The 20,393-nt window shown below is 53.1% G+C and overlaps 2 protein-coding genes and 1 long non-coding RNA gene across 3 annotated transcripts; all 3 read right to left on the bottom strand.

Moving 5' to 3' along the window:
• Window positions 1-8,584: 8,584 nt before the first annotated feature.
• Window positions 8,585-10,960, bottom strand: LOC135282111 (uncharacterized). Its single transcript, XR_010348437.1, has 4 exons — window positions 10,631-10,960; window positions 10,136-10,270; window positions 9,570-9,744; window positions 8,585-9,259 (listed from the first exon to the last, which is right to left on the bottom strand). It is a non-coding gene; the product is annotated as an uncharacterized LOC135282111 (long non-coding RNA).
• A 794-nt stretch (window positions 10,961-11,754) lies between these two features.
• Window positions 11,755-13,280, bottom strand: LOC135282241 (uncharacterized). The gene is made up of 3 exons (XM_064391844.1): window positions 13,103-13,280; window positions 12,489-12,792; window positions 11,755-12,070 (listed from the first exon to the last, which is right to left on the bottom strand). The coding sequence occupies exons 1-3, from the start codon at window positions 13,202-13,204 to the stop codon at window positions 11,784-11,786; spliced, it is 693 nt and encodes a 230-aa protein (XP_064247914.1). The 5' UTR covers window positions 13,205-13,280; the 3' UTR covers window positions 11,755-11,783.
• A 1,044-nt stretch (window positions 13,281-14,324) lies between these two features.
• Window positions 14,325-17,684, bottom strand: LOC135282295 (uncharacterized protein PF3D7_1120000-like). The gene is made up of 6 exons (XM_064391926.1): window positions 17,497-17,684; window positions 17,152-17,321; window positions 16,236-16,412; window positions 15,486-15,626; window positions 15,072-15,215; window positions 14,325-14,609 (listed from the first exon to the last, which is right to left on the bottom strand). The coding sequence occupies exons 3-6, from the start codon at window positions 16,380-16,382 to the stop codon at window positions 14,325-14,327; spliced, it is 717 nt and encodes a 238-aa protein (XP_064247996.1). The 5' UTR covers window positions 16,383-16,412; window positions 17,152-17,321; window positions 17,497-17,684.
• Window positions 17,685-20,393: the final 2,709 nt, after the last annotated feature.

Below are 20,393 nucleotides of genomic sequence, written 5' to 3' on the forward strand. Positions count from 1 at the left end.
TGATCCACCCACAGCATCTGTTGGAGATCCTTCCTGTGCAGGAATGTGGGTGAACAATGGAGCATTTCCCGGTAGGCCTGGAGAGCAGCAGAGACCCAGAGATGGCACCACAGCCCAGGGCACAGGACCCGCACACGTCCCTGTACCAAGGCCAGGAGGAGGCTGCAGCCTGCGAGGCACCAGAGCAGGAGGCGGCTGAGCCCCCTGCCAGGGGCCAGCAGCAGCCGCTGAGTCCTCACCTCTGCCACACACTGGTTCTCATCATGGCAGTGGAAGGAGAGTGGGAGCAGGCTCTGGCGCACGTGTGACTTCAGGGCCTTTTTTTCCTCTTCTGGTAAAAAATGCAGAGTCTCTCAGAAGACATACATGGAGCACAACTGCACCTGGCTATCAGCCTGCGTGAAAGGAAGGAAGACCTCAGCATCGGCTGCTTCAGAGCCACCTAAGCACAGGCCTGAAAATGCACAGGACACAAAGTGTGTGGGCAGCAGCCGGTGGCCGTGGCAGGAGGCACAGAGCCTTACATTGTCAAAGAGTGGCAGGAGCGCCTCAGCCAGCTGCAGGGCGAGGGGGCTGGCTGTCAGGGCGCCATTGCACAGGAACAAAGTGCTGAGAAGAACCATGGTCATCCTAAGCATGTCACTGTCATTTTCCTGCAGGAGCTCCATGAGCCTTTCATGCAGGCTCCACATTCTCATGGCCTGTGTGGAACACAAGTGTGGGAAACGCCGCCCTGCTGCCACAGGGCCCAGAGGCCAGAGGCCTGTGCCAAGGCATTTGGGCAGCTGGAGCGGGAGGCGGGAGAGCTGGGAGCAGGTGCCCCAGCACCCAAAGGCCAGCCAAGTCCAAGCGACTGCCTTCCCCAGCCCCACGGCAGCAGCACGGCTTCAGCCGCTGCCCTCTTCTCACCGAGACACTGGTGCCGAGCACCACGAGGCCTCTGAGTGCCAAGCGACGCATCTCCCTGCACTCGCTCTGCAGGTTCTTGGACATGAGCTCCAGGACGCTGTCACGGCATTCACTCAAGGTGAGGCACTCCAGGGTCTGAAAGGCACAAGGCCGGTGACGGGGCAGCCGGCCGGCAGGAGCCCAGAGCCGCACAGGGCCGGGCCCAGGCAACAGCACCGGGCGCGGGCACCGTCCCAGGCAGCTGCGGCCACGAGAGTGCAGAGAGCCGGGAGGCAGCTCAGCGAGGCAGCGCTGGCCTTCAGGCTCACCTCCACAAGGAACGCCATGGCGGCCAAATCCCGGGATGGCGTGTCTTTGCTGAGCAGCCCGAGCAGGTGGAACGCAATTGTGGAACACAAGGCTTCAGATGCGTGGTGTATTTCTCTGTCAGGAGGAAATAGGAAGTAAAACCCTGAGCCAGCAGGGGACAAACCTCTCCCAGGAGTGACTCACAGAGGTCTGGCCTTTCTCCACCATCCTGCAAAGGGGAGCCGGGCCCTCTGGGAGGTGGCTGCTCTTGGGCACGCTCCTCTCCCAGACTTTTGCAGTCTCCTTGGCCATCCCTTGGTGGCAAGGCTTTCTGGTCCACAACCACGGGGACTGTGTGGGGCACCCCGGGCACAGGGCACAAAAGCCAGGGGCAGCTGGGGAGCAGCGGGTCTCAGCTGGCCAGCACACCCACAGCACAGGGGTGGGTGTCAGCACAGAGCAGTGTGTCCCAGCCACGCTTGTCTTCCATTGCCACCACCACATCCTCATAGTGCAGTCGGCAGAGCAGGGCCTTCAGGATCTGCTCTGCAAAGCTGTGTGCAGAGCAAAGCCCAGGTGACGCTGGGAGCACTGGCTCCTGCCCTGGGCACATGGCAGGGACAGGAGGACTGGCATGGAGCACCTGTTGGGGTTGGTGGCAAAGCCGTGTTGCTGCTGGCATCCCTTCCAGAAGGTATCGACTGCCTCTGGCATATCCAACGTGCTGAAGAGCACTTGGAAAAGCAGATGCACAAAGAGGCAGGGGAAATACACAGTCACTACATGGGGGATACAGGGCATCTGGAGGATCTTCCACATCACCACAGTTACCTGCAAAGGACAGAGCAGTCCGAGACAGTGCTCAGTGCCGAGGTGTCCCCGTGGCAGGGCCCGAGTGTGGGAGGGAGAGGCCAGCAGAGACTCAGGGGGAGCAGGAGGCCTGGGGCCCTGAAGCTGCCCCTAGGGCAGGTTTCAGGCCAGCAGGGAGAGGCAGTGAGACACTGTGCTAGAGGGGGGATGGAGAGGTGAGCTTGTGTTGTGGTGTGTTCATTTTTATTTGGAGTTGGTTTGTTCTGTTACCCCTATTTGTAATGATGGTTCAGTCTGGAATTCCCCTCCTTCTCCGGGTTTGCCCCTCCCCAGCATAAGAGTTCTATCAATCTATTGTCTCCTCCCCTGTTCCCCTGGAAACCCTCTGTAAATCCCTCCCTGAGTTCCTGTCCGTCACCCACTGGCCCCTCCCTTTCTTCCAGAAAATTCTTCCCTGTCAGTGGGTGATTGGATCAGGAACAAGAGTCCCTCCTTCCTATCCTCCCTATTCGCTAGCCGGCATGTCTGTTATAAGTTTGCTCCCTCCTAAGTTTTCCCTTATTGGTTATTGTGTAATCGCCACCCGAGTGTTCCACCCCCTTTCTGAAACTCAAAATGGTTCCCAGTCCCCAGAGAGACAGGAAAACTGGAGGAAGCCTCGTGCTGCCATGCGTTGTCTGGGCTTCTTATTCCCATGATTCCACTCACCTTCCCAAAAATCCTCCCTTACCCCTCACCCACCCTTCCCTTCCCCCATGCTACCTGCCACTCCCTCAGCTCCGCCCCTCTGCCCCGCCCTAGGGGCACCTGCCGACGTGATGTCACCAGGCGTCCCCGCCCCTGTCCCCGCGGTACCCCTGCCCCCTGTTCCCACGGTGGGGGCACCCCCCTGCTCATCCCTATAGCTGTACCACTGATCCCAATGCTTCCAGTTCAAAAGATGAGGAGCAGGGAACCACACAGCCAGTACAGGCTCCCACTTTCTCATTCGCCCCTGTTGCGTATCAGCGTGCAGGGCAAGGGGGAGGAGCCCCAACTGCTAATTGGAAAGCTTTTGGTGGAGAAATGATAAAAGAGATCTGCAAAGCCCACAAAGAGCATGGCCCGCATAGCCCATACTTCCGTGGCCTTTTAAATGCAGAACTGAGTAAAACTGTAGTAGTGCCACATGATTTAAAACAGCTTTTTTTATGCCTCATGACTTCTACAGAATTCAAATTATGGGAAATGGCACGGAAACAACTACTGAAAGAAGCTCTCCCAGACTTGCATGCTGATCCAAACACAGCAAAGGATGCCAGTGGTATGCCAATTACCATTGAGCATCTCTCTGGGGAGGGTCAATGGTCTTTGGCCCCAACCCAAGCTGCAGCAATTCCTCTTGAAGTCCTCAAGAGAGTATAAAAAAACCAAAAACAGAAGGGTAAAGAAGGCTGAAAAAGCCTTCTTTACCCTTCCTCCTGAAGGCCCTCTCAAGCCATACAGTAAAATCAAACAGCCACCATCAGAGCCTTTTTTGAAATTTGTGGAAAGGTTAACTAGAGTTATCAAAATCCAAGTTAAGAAAGAGAATGCAAGAGAAGATATTTTAGAGGAAATGGCATTTATAAATGCAAATGAGCGGTGTTGAGCGGCAATTCTAAGCTTACCTTTAGAACCCCCCCGTTACACTGAAGGATATGCTTCTAGTTTGTAACAGGAGAGTGCCTCTGATGAGTGTGGCTCAGGACAGCAGACCAAAGCTGCTGCCAAGATCACCACAGGGAGTCGCCGTTGCCAGCCCAGCGCCCTTTCCTTCGGCACAGCGACACACTGGGCAGCAGCAAAGACCAGCAATGCTTCCATCTTTGATTGGTCTCATGTGAATTGTTTTTACTTAGTGACCAGTCATGGTTGGACTCTCTATCTGTCACGAGATTTTATTATTCATTCCACTCCTTTCCTAGCTTTCTGATGTATCCTTTCTCACTATAGTTTAGTAGAGATTTAGTATAGAATTTTTAATGTAATATAATACCATAACATAATAAATCAGCCTTCTAAGAAATATGGAGTCAGATTCACCTCTTCCCTCATTCTGGGAGCCGTGAACACAACTACAGGGGTGGATGTTTAAAGGAAAGCTTCCCTCTAGCCACCATACCACCAATGCCACATGGAGCAAATGGATTGCCCTCATCACACAGCACGCCAGTAATACACAAACTGCTCTGGCATCTTGGAGATAAATATGAATTGGCCTGAAGGTGGGAACTTTGGTCTACTGGAAAAAAAGGAGCAGGAACAGGTGTTGAGGAAGCTCTACCTTACAGCCAACTACCACAAGGAGAAACAAGCTACGCTCTTTCCACTGACAGTTCCTGTCGCATTGTAAGGATGAACTGAAAGTGCAAAGCAGCTGAATGGAGCCCCCCGTGACAGCTTGCAGAAGCTGCTGAAGGAGAAGGTGGATCGAGGCAACTTGCTGAACTCAAAGCCATCCAGTTGGCCCTGAACATTGCTGAGGGAGAGAAGTGGCCAGAACTCCCTCTCTACCCTGACTCATGGATGGTAGACAATGGTCTGTGGAGGCCTTTCCTGGCTGGAAAGGTGGAAAAAGGCCAAATGGCAGCATAAGGGAAAAGCAATTTGGGCTACAGACAAATGGCAAGACATTGCCACTCGGGAAGAGAAGCTGCCTGTGCAAGCCTGTCATGTGGGTGCCCACATGCCCAAGAGTTGGGCTCATGAGGAGCACTGAAAGAATGAACAGGTGGATGAGGCTGCAGAAATCCAGGTGTTACAGATAGGTTTGGATTGGCAACACAAGGGACAGTTGCTCACAGCTCCATGGGCCCATGATGCCTCAGGCCATCAGGGCAGAGACACCTGCTATAGGTGGGCACGAGACCCAGGGGTGGATCTAAGCATGGACAGCATCTCCCAGGTTACCCAGGATTGTGAGACGTGAGCTGCCATCAAACAAGCTGAGCGGGTGAAGCCTCTGTGGTGTGGGGGGCCATGGGTCAAGCAGAAATATGGCGAGGCCTGGCAGATTGACTACATGACACTGCCTCAAACCCACCAAGGCAAGTGCTCCATGCTCCCCATGGTAGAAGCCACCACTGGATGGTTGGAGTCCTAGCCTGTGTCTCATGCCACTGCCCAGAACTGCATCCTGGGCCTTGAAAAGCAGGTCCTTTGGAGGCATGGTGCCTGCGAGAGAATTGAGTCCAACTAATTGGCCTCATCTCAAGGACAGCCTTATAAACACCTGGGCTGGAGAACCTGGCATGGAGTGGGTATATCACATTCCCTACCATGCACCAGCTGCCAGGAAAGCAGGGTGGTGCAATGAACTCTTCAAAAAAACATTGAATGCAATGGGGGGATGGGACCCTGAAGCAGTGGGAGCTGCATTTAGCAAGGGCTACATGGTTAGTTAATAGCAGAGATTCCACCAACCAAGCTGATACCCAATGAAAACCCTTGTGCACAGCAGGTGGTGACAAGGTTCTGGTGGTGCACATGAGAGGTATGCTAGGAAAGATGGTTTGGATTAATTCTGCCTCAAGAAAAGACAAACCCATCCGTGGGGCTGTCTTTGCTCAGGGACCGGGTTGCACTTGGTGGTCGATGCAGAAAGATGGATAAATGCAATGGATGTGTCCAGGGGACCATTATTTTGGGTTGAATTGCCCAAGACACTGTGCCTGCTTCCATATCTGCATGTATGTATGGATGTATATAGTTTAAAAGTCAAAGTTTGATGTAACATGTTGGTATGGGAAAAAATTCAGGGTGGAAGATGTTGTGTGTTTGGGGTGGTTATTTTGGTGAATTTTCTGCCATTTGTTTCCTGAAAAGGGAGATGTGGCGAGGAGAGGGCAGCTGACGCCCATGGGGAATGAATTGCCCATGGGGCAATTGAGATGCAAAAGAACTGACCAATGACCCTCTCATTCCACTGGAAACTTCCAAGGAGGGAGGGCTGGGTTGGGCACTGGCTTGTTGAGGGAAGAACCAGCTGGCCATGCTAGGAGCAGGGCAGTTTGGGCAGTTTTTGGTGCTGGACACGGCCCTGCTTCAGAATTCTCCTTACCACCCTTAGGTGAGCCCGTTGCTTGCAGCAGCTGCTGGCTGATGGAACTTTTCAACACTCGCCATGGCCAAGAAGACCCTCACCATCTGCGTGGGTGCTTCATGGGAAACGGGACCACCCCAGCTATTCGCTGTCTCTCTGCAGAGAGGGAGCCCCAGGTGCTGTTTGGCTGAGCCACAGCAGAGCTGCCATGGCCAGGATAGTGCAAGAGAGCAGTGAGAAGCTGGGAAAAGCAGCCCCCCAGCTCCTCTGTGTCCCCGAGGCTGCCGTTAACCCCTGGGGCGGCTCAGGGCTCGCAGCCGCGGGGCCAGCAGCACCCCCTGGAGCCAGGGCAGAGTCACTGCAGCCACTCTGCCTGGCCGGGAGCGCAGCGCGCTCGCTGCCGGCTGAGGCCATAACTACAGCAAAGGCAGAGCTGCTGAGCGGCTGGGAAGAGTCTGGGGCTGCTTTGGGGGTGCTGCTGGTTTCTCTCTCTTCTTCACACACACACATATGTATATAGGTATATATTCTAGTAAAGAACTGTTATTCCTCTTCCCATATCTTTGCCTGGAAGCCCTGTAATTTCAAGTTACACTAATTTGGAAGGAGGGGGCTATCTCTCCATTCCTGGGAGATTCCCAGCTTTCTTGGAAGACATCTGTCTTTTAAACCAGAACAATCTGCTATCATTAATATTGCCGGCTGGGGGGCTATGTACAAATCAAGAATGGGACGGGATTGCTAGGAACGTGTCTTGAGCCATTTTATTTTCCAGCATCAGTCTCATTACATGGTTATGGCAATGGGAAGATGCCAGCAGCTCACATCTCAGGCAGCAGACCAAGAACTAAATGTTACTACTTACTTTATAAGTTTTTTGACCAATCACAAAAAGCAAAAGCATATTGACAGTAGTTCTATGCAACCACTATAAGCACACGTACTTTCGGTTAAAACATTGCTTGCTTGCTTGCTTATTATGAATACAATACCTGTTTTTAAGCCTTAAAACACAATGCACAGAGCTCCATTATTAAGCTAAGAACTCCCTAATATCTTGCTAGATATACTTTTCTGCAGATTAGGCAGTTATTCTAGACAAGTGTTAATACATTTGTCCATTTGTCCTTACTTTTCTACTTTTTCCATAATTTTTCTGCTAACTTATTTTTTGGCCACTGCTTAGCTCTAATCACAGTTCTGCTGTCTTTGAGGCCTGCCTTTCACAGCTTTCCCAAAACCCTCTGATTTTATGGATTCCCACAATTAATGGAGAAATTGACCAAGGAGGTAAAGGAACTCACCGAATTGCAGCTTTAGCCTTTGCTTAGGAATTGTTCCTGATCTTCACAAAACAGAGGCTTGTATGGTTTGAAGAATAGTCTTTGAATGATCTCTACAGACCAGCTTTTACCTCCCTCAGAGTGCTCCTTCCCACTGTATGTCCCACCAGTCTGGCGGTTCCTGTGCAGGTGACATCCACTGCCACCCACAACAGGACCACTTTACCCATCACCAGTGAGAGGGATCATTCCATTTTTTCCCACATAAGATATGGAGCTGAAATCCCTGTTGTAAATCCTGCCAATTCTTTCTGAATCTGTACATAGAAGCAAAGACTCCTTGCACAGAATGTACCTTCTTGGAACCCTGGTGATCAGTGGCACAAAGTCTAGCGGTGGACCCTGGAAGGACAATGCTGAGTGCAGTCCTTTCTGACACCTTTGTTAGTAAACTGGGTGATGGGGCCAGGCTGTGCCCTCCCACAAACCAGGAGGAGTGGCTGATCTGCCAGAGAGGAGTGCTGCCATTCAGAGGGACAGTTCAACAAGGGTGGCAGTTCAATGACAAGTGCTGAGTCCTGTCCTTGGGAAGGAAGAACCACAGGCACCGGTATCTGCTGGGGGCCACCCAGTTGGAAAACTGAGGTTTGGCAGGGTTCTGCTGGACACCAGGATGCCCATGGGCCAGCAGTGTGCTCCTGCAGCAGTGCAGAACAGCGTCCTGGGCTGCACTGGGAGCTGTGTCTCAGCTGGCAGAGGGAGGGGATCCTTTCCCTCTGCTCCACTGCAGAGAGGCCAGCCCTGGAGTGCTGGGCCCAGAGCTGGGCTGCCCAGTACAGGAGACAGGGACAGGCTGGACAGAGTCCAGCACAGGGCCGTGAAGGCAATGGAGGGACTGGAGCATCTGTGCCATGAGGAGAGGCTGAGAGAGCTGGCACTGGCCAGCCTGGAGCAGAGCAGGCTCAGGGCATCTCATCCCTGGGGATAAAAACCTGGGGAGAGGCTGCAGAGGAGACAGGGCCAGGGACAGCTCCAGGGGCCTTGGGCACAAAGTGACACACAGGAGGGGCCCTGCGAGCTCAGGAGACACTTGTGCACTGGGAGGGTGGCTGAGCACTGGTGCAGGTGCCTGGGGAGGTGGGGGGAGTCTCCATCCCTGGAGAGACTGAAAAGCCACCTGGACGCATCCTGGGCAGCCGGCTCTGGGTGGCCCTGATGGAGCAGGGGCTGGGCAAGGTGACCTCCAGAGGTGCCTCCAGCCTCCCCCAGCCTGAGATTCTGTGACTCCGAGAAAAAACAGGCTGCAGTTTCCTAAGGACAAATTAAAAACCTCCTCACATGGCAGGATTCTCCTGCCCTCACCAAAGTGGTGCATGGCACATGTGTCCCTTCTGCAGGTTCCTCCCTGGAGTGAGGATGCTCCTCAAGGTCACGCCTTGAGACTGAGAGAAAGGTTTGCCCATGGTCATGGGTTTGGGTGAGTAGCATCAATCTTTAAGAATTGGTTTTTGCTGGCTTGACTGGAATTGCTTCAATGTTGTTTCAGATATAATGCACTATACTGGAAGTTACAGGTCTCTGTACTGGGCAGTAAATAAGCCTGAAAAAGATCTTTTAGTTTAATTGTGATCAGAATAAACTCTTTATTTCTCTATCAATATATCCTTCATCCTATGGAAGACAGTTGTATAAAGGTTCAATTACTATTACCTATGCTATCCTATACTATACCACCTTTAAACATAAACTACTGCCTACGTCTAAAACTGCATCCAGCTGGCTCCTCTCTGAGATGTTCAGGAAGCAAGGAGGTCCCTTCTGCACCTTGTGTCTCCTGCCTGCTCCCTGCACAGCTCTCCAGGTGGTGCTGTCGGTCTTGGGCCAGCTGTGACTGCAGCAGGGACACCTGAAAGAGGCACAAGGCCCGGCTCAGACAAGCCCACGCTGCCAGGAGCACCTGCAGCCCCACGGTACCGGCTCTTGGGGCACACACAGCCTCCAACTCCAGCCCTCAGCAACACTCTGCCCTTGGGCAAGGGGAAAGGAACAGGCTCCCAGACACAACACAGCTCAGAAGATCAACAAGTCCAGTTCAAGGCTGGCAAACCCTTTCCACATCCATCCACCTCTCAGCCACCACAGGTCTATTAGAGAGACTTCCAATGGGATTTAGGAACCCAGCTCTGCTTTCCAAAGCACACATTTGGGCCACTGACCCTCTTCTCCACAGGCTGTGCATCAGCACGAGGGCTGCTGCTCCCCTGAGCTACTGGAGGAGTCTTCTATTTCAAAAGTTGACCAATTTCGATGGGCAGACTCGTGGACAGGGAATATGAAGTAGTCTGGGAGGAACATTCTCCTAAAAGCTCTGATTCTCCTGTCAGGTTCCACCTGCAGATTGGATGGGAGAGAGGGTCACAGAAACCTGTCAGCAAACACGGAGCAAAAGGACCTCTGGACATCAAGGCAAGGAGATCCCTACTCTGAGAGCCTGAAGTGCACCAGACAACACTGGGGGCAAAAAGCTCTCGCTGGGGGCTGTGCAAGAGAGGCCAGTGTGTGTGTGCAGGGACACGGGGCCAGGGAGGGAGGCAGTGGAGTGAAGGTGCCCTTGTGAAAGCCATGGGCTGCCACAAGAGAGAGAAGAAACAAAGGGATGTGCCACAGCAGGGACAGGGAGAGGCAAGGGAACAAGCAGAGGTCTCCAAAGCGCTGCCTGGGCTAACGTGCCATGTTCCAGAGGAGCCTGAGGCTCTGCAGAGGCAGCGAAAGCCCAATTTACCTGCTCGCCACTTCTCCTGGGCACAGTGGATAATTCAGGTCTCTCTCTCTTCTCCTCTGCTGATGCAACCACTTTGTTTGATTCCAGGCTGGTCCCTGAGCCACAAAACAGCTGCTCCTCTTGTGCTCCAAAAGCCTGCTGGGTATTCAGAGAGGAGATGATGCCCATATTTCAAAGACCACAAAAGCTGTCCCTCAGAAATATCCATCTTGGGAAGTGTCCTCGGAGCACCAGCAGTGCAGCTGCTGTTCAGCCCTCTTGGGCTAAATTCAGCTCAGTTTACTCCATCACTCTGCTCATCTACTCTATTACTTCCCACACCCAATCCAAGCCCCCATGCGTTTCCTCCCCTTGCACTGGCACAGGGGAAGCAGCTGTCCATGCCCAGCTTTTGGCCTGGAGCTGATTTGAACAGCAAGCTCCAGAGCTGGAGCAGCCATTCCAGGTGTAGCAGCAAACAATCAGGCCTACACTGACAGGGGTATAGAGTCCCACCTCTTGATGGGAAACATCTCTGGAATAATTCAGGCATGTTGCAGTGGAATGAAGATCAATGCCAGTGCCTGCCTGGATACAAGACTTTCCCTTCAGGAATGCCAAGCGATTCTTCAGAGCCCCTTTGGCAATTTTACACTTGGTCAGTGCAGCACTCAGTGTTCCCCCTCTTCCTTCCTTCAAAGAAGCAGACCCATGCTCCAAATCTTCTTGCTTGGTTTCCTTTTCAGTGTTCAATTGTTGCATTATTTTCTGTTGATTTGGCATGTCAAGTGCAGGCATTTCATTCTTCTTTTCCAGATATCTCATGTGCTGCTGGTACAATTCCTGTTCATGTTGCCAAAAGAGGGAGAAAAAGGGTCACTCATTCCCTCTCTGAATTTGCTTTTCATACCAGATCTGGACTCCTGCTGCAGGGGCAGGCACAGGCTGCCCTTCTCTCTCTCTGCCCCTTGGGATGCTGCAGACCTTTGCTGGGCCCCCTGGTGATGCTGCATCTTTCCCAGCTGGCTCAGCCCGTCCCAGCTTCCTTTCTGCCCTTCCCTGACTCCTCTAGCTCCACTCCAGTGCTCCTTTGGGGAGGAGCTGCCAGAACTGAAGCCAGGATTTCAAGTCCATGCTAAGCAGGACTCAGGCAGTGCCAGGAGGATGTGCTCTCCATCAGGGAGGAAGGGAAGAGCAAACATTCCCAGCCTTTCCTTCCCTGGGGCTGGGCTGACAGGAGTGGTTTTCCACCTCTCCTGTGCAGAGTTTCCATGGCTCCATCCCCGAGAGCCCCACTGCCCTCTCTGGGAGCAGCAATGGCCACATCAGTCTGTCATTCACTGCTGCCACTCAGGACAAGTTGTCCCCTTGCAGTCACATGTCCTGATGTGGATCAGCACTTGGCTTTCCTCTCTTCTCTCCCCACTGGCTGCTCTCAGATGGCCAAGGCCAAACACCTCTCTATCAACAGCAAACCTGGTCTTCTGCCCACTCCTTCCACGTCCAGATATTTAGAAATCCGAACATGGGTTTGGACACCGGGAATTCCCCAAACCATGCAATGTCAACAGAGACAGTGAGGACATTGAGAACTAAAGCTTCTGGGGCACAGAAGCCCAGCATGGAGGAAAATCAGCAGCCTCAGCATTAACTGCATGTGACATGATGACTAAGTCTTTCCCTCCTTATTCAGAAGAATGCAATTAGAAAAGTTAAACTGGAAGAAGTGCCCCTTAGAACTATTAACACAAGGTCCAAACATAGCCAGGAAATTGGCCATTGGAGCATCTGCCAATCTCACCAGCACATCCTTCCTTTCCTTCTCCAGGTTTTCTAATTTCCGCATCAGAGATGCCACCTCCTGAAGAAGAGTCACAGCCTCTTCCTGCCTTTCCGTGGCCTCTTTCTGCAGGGCAGTTTCTCGAGAAATGTGCTTGACTTCTGCCTTCCAGAAATCTGCAGCAGGGAAGGGGAGAGGAGAAGGGGACATGCAAAGCAAAGGCAAACTGATGTGCATCCTGCAGAGACAACAGCACTGTCTTCTCTACCTGCCTGTGTTTGCCAGGCCCTAAGCCCACAAAGGCTCCAAAGCTGACAGAAATGAAGGAAACTTCCCCCCAGAGAAAAAGGCAGGAATGAAAGGGGCGGGGTTCAGAGGAGTAGGAAAGAGTGTTTGCCCTTGGCTGTGTGCAGAGTGAGCAACCCAAGAGAGACAAAGGAGAGGGGATGCCTGTCCAGTCCTGCTCCAGAGAGGCCAATAGCCTGGAGGCTCTGGCAGGTCCTGGAGTTTGGGGGAATTGAGCTGAGGCATCAGCTACAGCTCCTCAGCTGGTGAGACAGCGTGGGACAGTGAGTGGGAGAGGAGAAGCTGTACCTTGCTCACTTTTCTCCAACACCTTCTGCAGCTCCATGTTGCAGGCTCTGAGGTTGTCTCTCTCAGTCTGTGTCTTCCTCAGCTCCAGCTCCAGAGCCTTACACTGTATGGCCAAGGCAAGAGCTTTGTCATCAGAGCTCTGCAGCTTCACACGCAGCTCAGACACCTCAGCCTCCAGCACATGCACAGAGTCCCTCAAGCAGCGTTCTCCTGCTCGAGACTCCTCCAGCTCCTTCAGCAGCTGCTTCTCTCGAGTTGCCTGGGAAGCCTCCATCTGCAGCACTGCGTCCTGCAGGGCCCGGATCTGGAAGATGGATGCACAGAGCCTCAGGGACAGGGCTGCTCCTGAGGCAGCAGAGTGGGCAAGAGGGAACACAATGAAGGAGAATTGAGTTCAAGGAAAAAACATGCCAAAACCTGAAGGAAGAGAAGCAAGGATTCCAATGGAGAGCAATGGAGAGAAAACAGGAAAAGGGAGGCAATGGGCATCCTTGGGCTGCAGCTCTGAACTGGCTGTGCTGGGAGTGCCCTGCCCAGCCTGTCACAGCCATGGCCTCCAAGCCAAAGGTGCTGCTGTGTGTCCCTGGAGGAGAGGATGCCACTGCACAGCTTACCTGGGTGTTGAGCACCTGCAGTTGTCCAGCGCGGTTTGTAGAGAGCTGGTTGGCCTGCTGAAGAGCAGAATGACACTGAGAGACATGATTGTTCAGTGCCATGTTCTGTTCTTCCAGTGTTCTGAGGCACAGGTTCTTTTCCTCCAGAGTCAGAATCAGCCTAGAAGGGAAGCAAGCAACTCATTACTATATGATATCACATTTTAGAAACTCTTAGGACTGGCACCACCTAAGGGAAAAACTGCTCTGTCTGATGAGGTTTGTCTAAACAACTTGGCTGTTTCCAAATCCCACAATGAAGACATTAGGGGAGAGCAACAGTTTTCTTCTGACTAACCAGGCTCCAAGGCAGGGAGCTTTGGTCAGCATGGAAGAGACATTTCCTTCCCCCATCCTACACATCTAGGTAGGAGGAGCAGCACCCTACAGCCAGGGGATCTCTGGCAAGTTCCCTAAAATTTACCAGCACCCATCCTACTTTCAGCTGGAGAAAGAAAAGCCAAAGTGGCAACAGAGGCTTGGAGCACAACCTGATGGAAGATGCAGAAGGTTCCAGGCAAGCAGGAGCAGCCTGCCTTTCTTTTATCTTCTTCTTGGAAGAAGAATCCTGTGGCACTGAAGCCAGGCAGGACTTGATCAGCTGGAGGAGCCCCCCATACCTTGCTCCTGTTTCTTGCATTCTTTGCACAGTCAGAAATGCCTGGGACTGTGCAGGGTGGCAGGGACCCTGCTTGACTCCCTCCAGGCACCAGGGCACATTTGATGAGGAATGATGCAGCAGAGACATTCTTGTTTCTGGGCTGCCTCCGAGGGCAGTCTGGCCTAGATCAGCAATCAGGGCCTTAAGATGGTTCTGCCCAGAAACAGCATCAGATGCCAGGCTGATCCAGATCCCAAAGGCTTCAAGTTACAGGACCCAAGGTGGAGCTGATGGATGCATCCAACTCCTTCCAATGCAGCTCGGGCAGTGTCAACACACCCACCTATATAACACAATACCCCTAGAGGGAAAGGGCTACCCCAAAAGCCTTTGACTTCAGAAAAACTCTAACGGAACGCTTAGGAAAAAATAAAATGAAAGACAACAACCGGGCAATGGGACGTGTCTGCACGGAGAGTTCAGAATCTGCCACTTGGGAAATGCTGCCAGAGCCCCTGGCAGGTGCAAAGATGGAAAAGAGGGAATCCATTCACCACAGTGCAGAGTCCCACAGGCTTTCATTTACCTGGCTTTTTCCCTCTCTAGGGCATTGACGGAAGCCTGCAATTCTGAATTCTGCTGTGCCACTTCTTCCCATCGACTCCTTTCCCTCTCCAAGTCCTGCAGATGTGCTTGCAGCTCCTTCTTCTGATGTTCTGCCTCCTCCAGCAGCTTCTGGACATGCTCAACCTCCGAGAGCTTCTGCCTGGACTCTTGCTGGGCCTCCCTCACATCTTGCTGCACTCTCTGCACAGTCTTTTCCTGGCACTCTCGGCAGGCTGCCAGCTGAGATGTCAACTCTGCCACCTCCAGTCAAACAGAACAAAGCAGTCAGAGGCCACAGCCACAGCTTGTCACTGTCAGCCACAGCACGGGCTGTGAGCAAAGGTAAAGGACAACTCTGCATTTCTCCCTGTCCTGAGAGCCCCAGATTCACAAAGGATATGGCCAACTTGTTCCAGTCTCTAAGTGGCCCACCACCAAGGGCACCTGGAAAAGCACCTGCCAAACCAAGGCTAGCAAGAAGAGGCCAGCAGGAATCCATGCTGATGGTTGCTGGCCAACAGTGCAGAGGACGAGCCCAGCTGTCCAGAGCAGCAGCTGACATTCAGCAGAGCACTGAGTGTCCTTCAGAGCAGCTGCCATGGAGCCCCCAGAGCACGAGACAGCCCCAGGGCTCCCCCCTGCAGCCGCTGCTCTGCCGTGGAAAAGCAAGAAGGCCACAGACCCCTCACTGCATGACTGCAGTGCCACTGCTCTTTCACTCACCTGCTTTTGTAGAGCCTTTCTATGGGCAAGGATGAGATTAATTTCCTCTTTGAGGCCTTGCAGCTCTTCCTTGTGCCTCCTCTCTGCTGCCTGGACTTCACTGCGAGCTTCCTCCAGCTCAGCTTGCAGATTTTCCTTGATGTTCTGGCAACAAAATGCAGAGCAACTTCCTGGCATTTGCCCTCAGGCTCAGCTCTTTCCACTTGCTGCCTCTAAATCCCATTCCTTCAGCTGCTTCTTTTGGCTTCTCTACCCAGCTCTGCTTCCCCTGCAACCCTTCCTTCCCGGGGCTGAGCTCTGCAGCCTACCAGGAGCTGTGCTCCCAGGGCCTGGGGCAGCCCTTGGCTCCTCAGTCCCAGGAGCTGCCTTTTGTGCCCTTATCACTGCCCTGCCCTCCGTTGCCTGGCTACTCACACTTAGCTGCCCCTTCTCTTGCTGCTCTTGCACCTCCTGCCTGAGCTGCTGGACCTGCTGGCGGGCTCGGCTGAGCTCTCCCTGAGTTTGGAGCAGTGCCTCTGATAAAGCACTCTTCTCCTTCTGCTCTTCCAGCAGGACCTGCACAGAAGGAAAGAGCAGAGGGCTTCACACTTCTCCTGCAACACCCGTGTGGCAAGGGGCAAAGGCGGATGGGCTCACGTGCCCTCAGAGCACTTGGCTGCTGCTGCCCTGGGCCACTGCCTGCCCTGGGGGAGACACAGCTTCCCAGGAAGTGACTTAACACACAGCCCAGAAGACATCTCTGGGTTACTGTTCAGATATACCCCAGGCAAGTCTTTAAAAAGATTTTGCACTTGTCACTGCTCCTGCTGCGCCCTCCCCGTGCCCCCAAAAGAAATGTCCTCCAAACTTACTTAGGCTAGGAACACCTACCAGCACACACCAAAAGGGGAGCAGAAAGAGAACACTGAAGATACCCTGAGGTGCATCTTAAAACAACAGAGCACAAGAGCAGCACAAAAATCTCAGCTGACAGCTGATGTCTCTGCCTGGCTTCCTAAGAGAGGGCTCATTCCTGGTGCCAAAGACAGCCCTGTTCAGCTTGCACCTCCCCTAATTCAATGTAAAAGACACGGAGGCCATGCTCCACACAGCCCCATATCCTGCCATCTCCCACAGCTCCAGCCTTGCAAAAAATCACACCAGTTCTCCTCTCACAATCATTACCTCTCGCTTGGCATTTTCAAATCTCATTAATTCTTCTTGTTGAGCCAGCAAGGTAGCTACTTTCTGTCTCATCTCCAACAGCACCTCCTTGTGCTCCCTCTTTCTCTCTGCCTTCTCTTTTTCCCATTGCTCCAGCATCTCCTGCATCTCTGCACGGTGCCTTTCACGTTCACCTGCCTGAGGAGGAGAGGAAAAATTTGCAAGATGAAGTCCCAGGCAAGCTTCTTGCTGAAAAATGTGAAGCTTCATCTCTCCCACAATCCCTAGCTGGAAAAGACAACAGCGATGGCTTTCTGTACTCCAGAAACCGTGTCCTGTCAGGGGATTTAAAAGGAGGCTCAGCAGGTGCAAGAATCACAGACTTGTGGAATCTCTTCTGTTGGCAAAGACCTTGCCAAGCATTGAGTCCAAGCACTCAGAAAAGGTGGTGTCACCTTCCCCTCCCTGATGCCCCAGCCACAAGGACTGGACGAGCAGGGACAATGGGCCTGTCCATGGCTTCCAGCCCAAAGCCAATCCCTCTGGCCACCATGGAAGCACAGCAAGAAAGGAACTGAGTTCCCACGCCTGCAGCCAGCAGCACTGTTGGCATCTGCTCCACGTTGGCATCTGCTCAGTGGCAGGTGGGACTCGGGGATGATCCTGCCCTGGGCTGCCACGCTTTGGGTGGGCACTGCCCAACCTGCTCTGGAACTGCTCTTACACCCTCACTGAAGCTGTGGCTGCATTTACTGTCCCAGCACCATCCCGGGGGCCTTCATGCACCTCCAAGTCCGAGCTGCTGCCTCTGCTGTCTGGACCAGCAGTGGGAGGCCTCTGCCAGAGAACTGCTGCCCTTTCACACCCACAGCCTCTGCTTGTGCTACACCAACCCACAGGGCTGGCTTGGTCAATTCAGAAGCATATTGGCCCCTACCAGGTCTTCCAGGAGCTTCTTTATTTCCACTTGCTGAGCTGTTCCCTGAGGCCTGAGGCTTTTGTGATGCTGCTGCTGTGCCTGCAGGAGTTCCTGAGCTGTGTCTTCCTGTTCCTGCTTCCTGAGAGCTCTCTCTGCTTCCAGTTCACCTTGCAGGCATTTCACTTGTCCTGCAAAGACCAACAGCAAGAGTCAGAGTCTTTACTGACTTTACTGACCTCAGGCCCCTTCAGTGCCTCCAGCCCCACCACTCCTAAGATGCTCTGTGGACAGCGGTGGCTTTACAAGGTGCTTAGCTTCTCTAGGCATGAGCAGCACCACAAATGAAGCACACGAGGTTTTTACCTTCTATCACCACTTTGTCCTGTGTGACTGTGAGCACCTGAGCCTCCAGATGGTTCCTGGAGATCTCCAGCTGAGCTATCTGCTGCTGAGCAGCAAGCAGCCTGGATTCCAGGCTCTCCTTTGCTGATCTGCAAGTTGCAAATATGGAGAGACATGAGTTGCTTGCTCCAGACAGCCACAGCTGGATATTCCAGGATGACGTGGCTCAAGATCCCCACACCTGAGTATGGAAAATGGGTCACCTGGAAACTGGTCCAGAGAAGGCACATCTGTGCCATTTCAAGAGAGAGCAGGGCCTCTGAGGGACTGCCCAGGCCTCCCTTATGGCCTGGCACAGCACAGACTGCCCAGCCCAACTTGGCCTCCACAGCCAAACCTTCCATTGCTGTTCCTGACCTATGACACTGGCTAGCTGTGCCCAAACAGGCTGGAGCGACAAGCAAAAGCCCAGCCCCTGCTCACAGCCCTTCTCCCATCAGCAATTCCAAGCTGCTCTGCTGGGGGACACAACAGAATCTTGTCCTGGCTGAATCCTGACTCTTTAATGCTCTTGATAATGGACATGAAGGCACATCATCTTCCAGACACCCGGTATTTAAGAGGCTTCAGAACTACTTTTCAGACACAGTAAAATCTCATGGTCATGGCAGCACTTGCAAAATATCAGAACATCTCTTTGTCTCAATGACAACTTGCTGAATGCAGAGATTGCAGTTTCAACTCCTGCAAGGTCATGGAGTAGACCTGCTGCCTTTATTTTAGTGTTGCTGGCCAAGCAGGCAGTAGCCCAAGGGACTTGTCCTTCCTGACAGAGTGAGAGGGACCATCCAAAGGGACCTTGGCCGGTTTGGCAGCTGGCTACCCATCAGCAATCAGCAAGAATCCCCAGAGGCTCTTGAGAATTCCAAAGAGCTTTCCCTGCTGTTCTCTAACCAGCTCCAGGTCCTGTCCCACACTTCTCAAGAGTGCGCTGGGAAGCAGAAATGGCTCAAGATTTTCAGCAGGAGCCTCTGGCTTCACCCTGAATGGCAGCGTGCTACTCCCAGCGTGCCAAGGGAAGAGCCTGGAATGCTGAAGGTGAAGCTTCAGTTCTGAAGATCAGGATCATGTCAAGCTACTCAGAAAGGAACAAGGGATGCCCAGAATGCCCAGAAGAAGCAGCCAAAGCCAAGAGAAACTTGAGGTTTCACTCCGCATCTGCATGGTTTAACTACTACTCAATTCAGGGCTGGGTGGATTGCTTTTGACTTCCCACAGGAGTTGCTCAGCAGCACAAAGAGGAGCCCAAGGCTCACAAGAGCTTTGCTGGCTTTAGGTGGCCCAAAAATAACCTTCAAATTGTGGCTTTTTTCTTCTTGAGATTCTTCCATATTCTGTCCACGGCATGTAAAAACATCTGAAAAGGCTCAGCTCCTGCCTTTACCTGGTCTCTGCCAGCTGCCTGGAAAGGTCTTGTCGGAGCCACTCTGTGGCTGCCAGTCGGCCCTCAAGCTCAGCCTTCTGGCCCAGCAGCTCCTCCTCTCTGCATGCCTGGGCTGCTGCGTGCCCTTGGTCAGAGGATTCCCAGCTCAGCTGCTCCAGAGACCAGCTCGATGACTCTTCCTCCTGGGAAACCTGCAAGTGGGACAAGGTACAGCTGGAGCCCTTCCTCAGGAGCCCTGTGCAGAGCCAGCCAGCGCCACCTCGCAGGCAGCCAGAGGACAAGGAGCACCTGTGCTCTGGGCTCCAAGTTTCACAGCATCTGCCCTATGCAGCTCTGATAGCCTGGGCTGCCAGAAGCCCCTGGCACTGTTACCTTGGAAGTGCTGTGTCAGGCCCTGCAGCCTTGCCTGGGCCCAGACTGCTCTTTCCCAACTAACATCCCTACTCCAGACTCTGTGTTGTCACCCAAAAACACTGCCTCTTCCACAGTTGCAATTACAATGTACTCTGAGCACCAGGAGTGTAACTGATTTTCAGCCATTGATCCAAAACTCAACTCACTTTAGTCCATCACTCCAATCACCTGCTCCATTACTTCCCACACCCAATCCAAACCCCAATGGGTTGCCTCCCCTAGCACTGGCACAGGGGAAGCAGCTCCCCATGCCACAGCTTTTGGCCTGGAGCTGATTTGAACAGCAAGCTTCAGAGCTGGATTGTTCATTCCAGGCATGCCAGGAAACAATCAGGCAGTCAGTGGTCTCTGGCTGGAGCCAGGCAGACAGACAAGGCTGCCTGCTGCAGCCCGGGCTGCTTTACCCAAGCAGGCCTGCAGTGACAGGGACAGAGACCCACCTCTTCATGGGAAACACCACTGGAATAATTCAGGGGTACTGGAGTAGAATGAAAGTCAATGCCATTGTCTGCCTGGATCTTTCCTTTCAGGATGTCCAAGTGTTTCTTCAGAGCCCCTTTGGCAATTTCACTCTTGTTCAGTGCAGCACTCAGTACTTGAGTGTTGTCCCTTAATTTCTTCAAAGCAGCAGCCCCATGCTCCGACTCCTCTTGCAGGTCTTCCCTCTCCACTGCCAAGTCTTGAGTATTTTCCTTATCATCTGGCATCTCTGGTGCAGGCATTTCATTCTTCTTTTCCAGGTATCTCATGTGCTGCTGGTACAATTCCTGTTCACGCTGCCAAAACAGGGAGAAAAAGGGTCACTCATTCCCTCTCTCAGTTTGCTTTTCATACCAGATCTGGACTCCTGCTGTAGGAGCAGGCACAGGCTGCCTCTCTCTCTCTCTCTCTCTCTCTCTCTCTCTCTCTCTCTTTCTCTGCCACTCGGGATGCTGCAGACCTTTGCTGGGCCCCCTGGTGATGCTGCATCTTTCCCAGCTGGCTCAGCCCGTCCCAGCTTCCTTTCTGCCCTTCCCTGACCTCTTGCAGCTCCACTCCAGTGCTCCTTTGGGGAGGAGCT

Source organism: Passer domesticus, chromosome 16, assembly GCF_036417665.1.
Source record: "Passer domesticus isolate bPasDom1 chromosome 16, bPasDom1.hap1, whole genome shotgun sequence".
Lineage (NCBI taxonomy): Eukaryota > Metazoa > Chordata > Aves > Passeriformes > Passeridae > Passer > Passer domesticus.

Excerpts from the sequence above, each read along its gene's own strand:
- LOC135282241 (XM_064391844.1), bottom strand. The coding sequence starts at position 13,204 with ATGGCACTGAACAATCATGTCTCTCAGTGTCATTCTGCTCTTCAGCAG. Across the intron at positions 12,793-13,102 it reads TGCAGGTGCTCAACACCCAG|ATCCGGGCCCTGCAGGACGC; the intron begins GTAAGCTGTGCA and ends TCCATCTTCCAG. Across the intron at positions 12,071-12,488 it reads GTTGGAGAAAAGTGAGCAAG|ATTTCTGGAAGGCAGAAGTC; the intron begins GTACAGCTTCTC and ends TCCCTGCTGCAG.
- LOC135282295 (XM_064391926.1), bottom strand. The coding sequence starts at position 16,382 with ATGCAGGAGATGCTGGAGCAATGGGAAAAAGAGAAGGCAGAGAGAAAG. Across the intron at positions 15,627-16,235 it reads TTGAAAATGCCAAGCGAGAG|GTCCTGCTGGAAGAGCAGAA; the intron begins GTAATGATTGTG and ends CCTTCTGTGCAG. Across the intron at positions 15,216-15,485 it reads AAGAGAAGGGGCAGCTAAGT|AACATCAAGGAAAATCTGCA; the intron begins GTGAGTAGCCAG and ends TTTTGTTGCCAG.